General features: G+C 40.7%; 1 protein-coding gene across 1 annotated transcript in view; it reads left to right on the top strand.

Annotated features, from left to right (window-relative positions):
* Positions 1-443: 443 nt before the first annotated feature.
* Positions 444-6,974, top strand: part of M1AP (meiosis 1 associated protein) — a 75,725-nt gene continuing 69,194 nt past the window's right edge. The window contains exon 1 of the mRNA XM_068967289.1: positions 444-683. Within this exon, the coding sequence (XP_068823390.1) occupies positions 444-683 (240 nt within the window). The remainder of the gene's footprint in view (positions 684-6,974) is intronic.

Below are 6,974 nucleotides of genomic sequence, written 5' to 3'. Positions count from 1 at the left end.
GGAGAAGGCAACAGCAGCCCACTCCAGTATTCTTGCCTGGAAAATCCCATGGACGGAGGAGCCTGGTGGGCTGCAGTCCATGAGGTCGCTAAGAGTTGGACACGACTTCACTTTCACTTTCACTTTTCACTTTCATGCGTTGGAGAAGGAAATGGCAACCCACTCCAGTGTTCTTGCCTGGAGAATCCCAGGGACAGGGGAGCCTGGTGGGCTGCCATCTCTGGGGTCGCGCAGAGTCGGACACAACTGAATCGACTTAACAGCAGCAGCACAGAAACCTGAATCATCACCTGGTTTGACTTCTTTCTGAGCTTAGTCTACTAGATCTGTGTTCATTTGTTTCAATCTTCAGTTTTACGAAAACCAGTGATTTCTCTTTTCTTCCTTACAGGTGTAGAGACTATCTCAGTGGTGGCTACAGTTCCACCTCTGGTCTGGCTGCCATGTATCATGGGCAAATAGCTAGTAAAAGGCCCTCTAATCCCACACAGATGTACCAGCAACCTCCAAGGCTTCTCATTGTGCATATTGCTCTACCATCCTGGGCTGATGTCTGCTCCAACCTCTGTGAGGCTCTGCAGAACTTTTTCTCTCTAGCCTGCAGCTTGATGGGCCCCAGCCGCATCCCTCTCTTCAGCTTATACATTGTACAAAATCAGCACGAGTGCATCCTCCCTTTTGTGGTGAGTATATCTATACTTGTTCATTTTATCCTGAAAGCAGAGGTGAGGGTTCTGGAACAGAGATCAGTTATTATTGCTTAAAGCAGTGACTGTGCCCGCTCCCCATACCCATAACTCACAGGCAACACAATGAGAGCCTCATATCATCCTACACACAGGGGATTTGTACTGAAGGAAGAGAACCCCAAAATTATTAATATGAGAGTGTAAATAAGCCATGTCTTGCCCCCTACCTCCACTCCTGAGAGAGAGAAATCTTGGCATTTACAGTCCTTTGGAATGTAAGCAGCTGACCTTTGTCATCCCCCTTGGAAATGTAAGCACAAGGAAATAAATCCCTAAATTTCTTCAGAAGTCTCTGGTTACTCTACCACCCTTTAATTTCTAAAACTTGTCTTTTGACCCAGGTTCTAGTTTTTTGCTCAGAAAGCCCCATCTGTGCAGAAACATGAAAATATTTTTTACACAGGACTCAGGTGAAACTCCCCCTAGTTTCAGAAGGCAAAGGATGGGCTAAGGGCAATGCTTTTACCAAGCTCCCTCACATATAGAAAGCTCTTTTCCTCCTCAAACAAACTCAATTTTTTACTTCCTCCCCTTTACAAAGTTCAGAGTCTCAGGGATGGGAAAGACTTCAGTTCAGTTCAGTTCAGTTCAGTCGCTCAGTCGTGTCCGACTCTTTGCGACCCCATGAACTGCAGCATGCCAGGCCTCCCTGTCCTGGAGTTCACCCAAACTCATGTCCATCAAGTCGGTGATGCCATGCAGCCATCTCATCTTCTGTCATCCCCTTCTCCTCCTGCCCCCAATCCCTCCCAGCATCAGAGTCTTTTCCAATGAGTCAGCTCTTTGCATGAGTGGCCAAAGTACTGGAGTTTCAGCTTTAGCATCAGCCTTCCAAAGAACACCCAGGACTGATTTCCTTCAGAATGGACTGGTTGGATCTCCTTGCAGTCCAAGGGACTCTCAAGAGTCTTCCCCAACACCACTGTTCAAAAGCATCAAGTCTTGGGTGCTCAGCTTTCTTCACAGTCCAACTCTCACATCCATACATGACCACAGGAAAAACCATAGCCTTGACTAGACGGACCTTAGTCGGCAAAGTAATGTCTCTGCTTTTGAATATACTATCTAGGTTGGTCATAACTTTCCTTCCAAGGAGTAAGTCTCTTTTAATTTTATGGCTGCAATCACCATCTGCAGTGATTTTGGAGCCCCAAAAAATAAAGTCTGACACTGTTTCCACTATTTCCCCATCTATTTTCCATGAAGTGATGGGACCAGATGCCATGATCTTCGTTTTCTGAGTGTTGAGCTTTAAGCCAACCTTTTCACTCTCCTCTTTCACCTTCATCAAGAGGCTTTTTAGTTCCTCTTCACTTTCTGCCATAAGGGTGGTGTCATCTGCATATCTGAGGTTATGGATATTTCTCCCGGCAATCTTGATCCCAGCTTGTACTTCTTCCAGCCCAGCCTTTCTCATGATGTACTCTGCATATAAGTTAAATAAGCAGGGTGACAATATACAGCCTTGACATACTCCTTTTCCTATTTGAAACCAGTCTGTTGTTCCATGTCCAGTTCCAACTGTTGCTTCCTGACCTGCATATAGGTTTCTCAAGAGGCAGGTCAGGTGGTCTGGTATTCCCATCTCTTCCAGAATTTTCCACAGTTTATTGTGATCCACACAGTCAAAGGCTTTGGCATAGTCAATAAAGCAGAAATAGATGTTTTTCTGGAACTCTCTTCCTTTTTCCATGATTCAGCAGAAAGATCTCCTGGAGAAGGGAATGGCAACCCACTCCAGTATTCTTTCATCCCCCACCCACCCAAAAGACTTCAGAGATTCTAGTAAATTCCCTTCTTTCCTAAGACAGCCTTGCTGTTGGTATAGTCAGAAAAGAACCAATGGAAAGCCAGGACTTTGATTCCTACCTAGTGTGAATAAGACCTCCTCCCACATAGTGTCCATGAAGCCACATGGTAGCCTGGACTCCCCTCAACCCATTCAACTTTAACAGGGTAACTATTTCACCCCCTCCCTATTGAGGTGGTATTGGAGGCAGCAGAGTGAGGAGTGGCAATGGGGCATCTTTTTGCCTCCAAGGCAGAGTGGTGTCAGTGAAAGCCTAGTGGGAAGCCAGAAGTTACAGGAGTTTCTTCCTAGTAAAATGCGTAATGGTAATGAAGCTTCTCTATTCCCAGAGTGTCACTGGGGGGCATATGAGGAACCTGAACTTCCACCCCCACCCAGAGATAACAAGACACTCTCCCTTCTGGGATATAATTAGAGACCAAATAGAGTCACACCCCAATCTGGCAATAATTATGTGGAAACCACTTCCTTCACTGGTGCAGTAACAAAAAAGTCCTGCTAAAACAGAAGATTTAAACAGGATTCATTCTTACAGCATAATACCCAAAATGTCCAGAATACAATTTTTTAAAAAAACTCCCATGATTATCAAGAAACAGGAAAATCCAAACTTAAATGAGACAACAAACATTGAGATAACACAGATGTTAGAATTATCTGAAAAGGATTTCAAAGTAGCCATCATAAAAATGTTCCAACAAGCAGTTATGAACATGCTTAAATGGAAAAATATAAAGTCTCACCAAAGGAATAGAAATATAAAGAAAAACCAGATAGAAATTTTAGAACTGAAAAATGTAATACTCAATTTTAAAAACCAAAAAATCTACTATAAACAGGCTCAACAGCAAAATAAGAAGTTAGAGGAACTTGAAAATAGAATAGAAATTACCCAGTCTGAGTAACAGAGAGAAAAGAGACTTAAAAAAATTTACAAAGCCTCAGGGATCTGTGAGACTATAACAAAAAGCTAATATAATACCACAGTCCAAGAAGAACGAGAAAGAGGAGGGTGGGACTAGAAAAATATTTAAAGAAATAACCACTAGAAATTTCCCAAATTTGGCAAGAGTTATAAATCTAAAGATTCAAGAGACTACCAAAATCCATTCTAAGACACATCATAATTAAAATTCTTGAAACAAAGACAAGGAAAAATTCTTGAGAGCAGGACACTGACACCTTACCTATAAGGGAGAAACAATTCAAGTAATAGATTTTTTTCATTAGAAACCACAAAGGCCAGAGGAAGTGTCACATTTTTCAAATGCTGAAAGAAAAGAACTGCTAACGTAGAACTCTATCCAGTAAAAATATCCTTAAGGAATGATTCAGAAATCAAGATATTCTCAGACGAAGGAAAGCTAAGAGAGTTTGTCACCAACAGACCTACCTTATCAGAATGACTAAAGGGAGTTCTTGAAACAAAAAGGAAATTATACAGGCTCTTGGAATATCCAGAAGGAAGAAAAAATAGAAAGAATTAAAATATAGATAAATATAATAGATTTTCTACAGAATCTTCTAAATTATATTTGACAATTGAAAGAAAAATTGTAACATTGTCTGATACGGTTGTTAGTGTATATAGAGGAACTACTTAGGATAATTACATTATAAATGGGAGGATAAAAGGACTTAAGAAAATTAACGTTCTTATGCTTCATTCAAAATGATAAAATATTGACAACAGTATACTGTGATAAAGATGTATGTATGAATAATGTAACACTTAAAACAACCACTTAAAAAAATTTGTGTAAAGAGACACACTCAGAAACTCTATAGATAAATCAAAATGGAATTTTAAGAAAATAGTCAAGTAATCCAACGGTAAAAGAAAACAGAGAAATGAAAACCTGAGGGAACAAACAGAAAGCAAAAAAAGCCCAAAAACACCTGATAGGCTGACATACCAATAATTATATTAAATGTAAACAGTTTCAATTAACCAATTGAAAGAGAGAATTCCCTGACAGTCCAGTGGTTAAGACTCTGTGCTTCCACTGCTAAGAGGTCAAGTTTGATCCCTGCTCAGGGAACTAGGATCCCCCAAGCCACTCAACGTGGCAATAAATTAAGAGATTGGTGGAAATGGAGGGATTATCCAACTGTATTCTATCTACAAGAAACCAGCTTCAAACACAATAAAAGCAGGTTGAAAGTAAAAGGATGGGGAAAGATATCCCATGGTAACAATCAGAACAGTACACCTAATAAAATGTGGCTTCCTAGGTGGCACTAGTAGTAAAGAATCCACCTGCCAATGCAGGAGATGCTAGAGATGAGGATTTGATTGCTAGGTTGGGAAGATCCCCTGGAGTAGAAAGTGGCACTCCCTCTTTCCAGTGGCCTGGAAGATGCCATGGGTAGAGGAGCCTGGTGGGCTACAGTCCATGGGGTTGAACAAGTCAGACATGACTGAGCAATTGAGCACACACACACACAATGATAAAAGAGTCACAGAACTAGAATAAATAATCCTAAAATTTATAGGGAATCCAAAGGCCTAGGATTATCAAATCAATCCTGAAGATAAAGAACAAAACTGGAGGCATAACCATCCCCCAAGCCAAGACTTCAGAAAATATTACAAAACTACAAGAATCAAAACAGCATGGGGGCTTCTTGGTGGTCCAGTGGTTAAGACTCCACGCTTCCACTGCAGGGGCCATGGGAAGATCCTACATGCCATGTGGTGTAGACAAAAAAAAGCATGGTACTGGCACAAAAACAGACATATGGATTAATGGAACAGAATAGACAGCTCAGGAATAAGCCCACACACCTGCAGGCAATTAACCTTTAACAAAGAAAGCAAGAACATACAATGGAGCAAAGACTGTGTCTTCAGCAAGTGGTTTTGGAAAGGCTGGACAGCCAGGTGTAAACCAATGAAGTTAGAACACTCCCTCACACCATATGTAAAAATAAACTCAAAATCGCTTAAAGACTTAAAATATGAAGCATGGCAACATAAAACTCCTAGAAGAGAACATAGGCAAAACATTCTCTGAAGTAAATTGCAGCCATGTTTTCTTAGGTCAGTCTCTCAAAGCAAAAGAAATAAGGGCAAAAACAAACAAATGAGACCTAATCAAACTAGGAAACCATAACCAAAATGAAAAGACAACCTACAAAATGGGAGAAACTGGAAATTATGTGACTGACAAGGGCTTACTGTCCAAAATATACCAACAACTCAATATCAAACGGTTCTATATAAAAAAATAAAATGAAAAATGGGCAAAAGACCTAAATAGACATTTCTCCAAAGAAGGCATATAGATGACAAACAAGCACAGGAAAAGATGCTCAATAATCTAATTATTAGAGAAATGCAAATACGAATGACTGTGGTGAGGTATCACCTCACACCAGTCAGAATGGCCATCATCAAAAAATCTACAAGTAATAAATGCCTGAGAGGTTGTGGAGAAAAAGGAACCCTCCTACACTTTGGTGGGAATGTAAATTGGTTTAGCCACTATAGAGAACAGTATGGAGGTTCTTTAAAAAACTAAAAATAGTTACCATATGATTCAGCAATCCCACTACTGTATAGCTAGGGAACTATGTTCAAGATCTTGTAATAATCAATATATATGATTCACTTTGCTATACACCTGAATCTAACAGAAACTGTATATCAACTATAATTTTTTTTAATTTCCAAAAGAAAAAAAATGAGTCAATCCAACAAGAAGACAGAAATCTTTTTTTTTAATACTTATGGCTTCGTTGCGACTCATGGACTTTCTCTAGTTGCAGCAAGCGGGGACTGTTCTCTAGTTGCAGCGCCACCATTGTGGTGGCTTCTCTTGTTGTGGAGCACAGACTCAAGGCTCACAGGCTTCAGTACCTGTGGCTCACAGGCTGTAGAATGTGGGCTCAATATGGGCTTAGTTACGTCAGGCAGAATCTTCCCGGACCAGGAATCAAACCTATGTCCCTGGCATTGGCAGGCAGATTCTTAACCATTGGACTCCCAGGAACGTCCAAGAAGACAGCAATCTTAAATCTGTACCCACTAAACAACAGAGCTGCAAATGTGTATTAACTGGTGAATGACTAAACAAAATGTAAAATTCTCACTCCATAAAGCTGGAGTTTCGTACAAGCACACTGCGGACAGAGTGAAAGTGATAGTGATGTTTACAGCCATATGACCCATATGACAAGTATGTTCTACTGCGCCATTTTCCTTGTGCATGTCTGTCCCATGACCACATTTGGCTGTAATATCTATCTTCTGTCAGGCAACAGGGGTGGAGAAAAGTTGAGAGTGGTCTGGAAGGGCAAATAGAAAATATCCAGCATAGGGAGCTTCTGGGAGATGAGCTTACGTCCCAAACAAAGGTAAAAGGATTTTTATTTCCTTCTTCTAGTGACTATGTTCTATGCCTCTGGTACTC

This window comes from Capricornis sumatraensis, chromosome 1, assembly GCF_032405125.1.
Source record: "Capricornis sumatraensis isolate serow.1 chromosome 1, serow.2, whole genome shotgun sequence".
Classification (NCBI taxonomy): Eukaryota; Metazoa; Chordata; class Mammalia; order Artiodactyla; family Bovidae; genus Capricornis; species Capricornis sumatraensis.
Note: the sequence above shows the minus strand (reverse complement) of the source record. Positions and strands in the feature narration are given on the sequence as shown.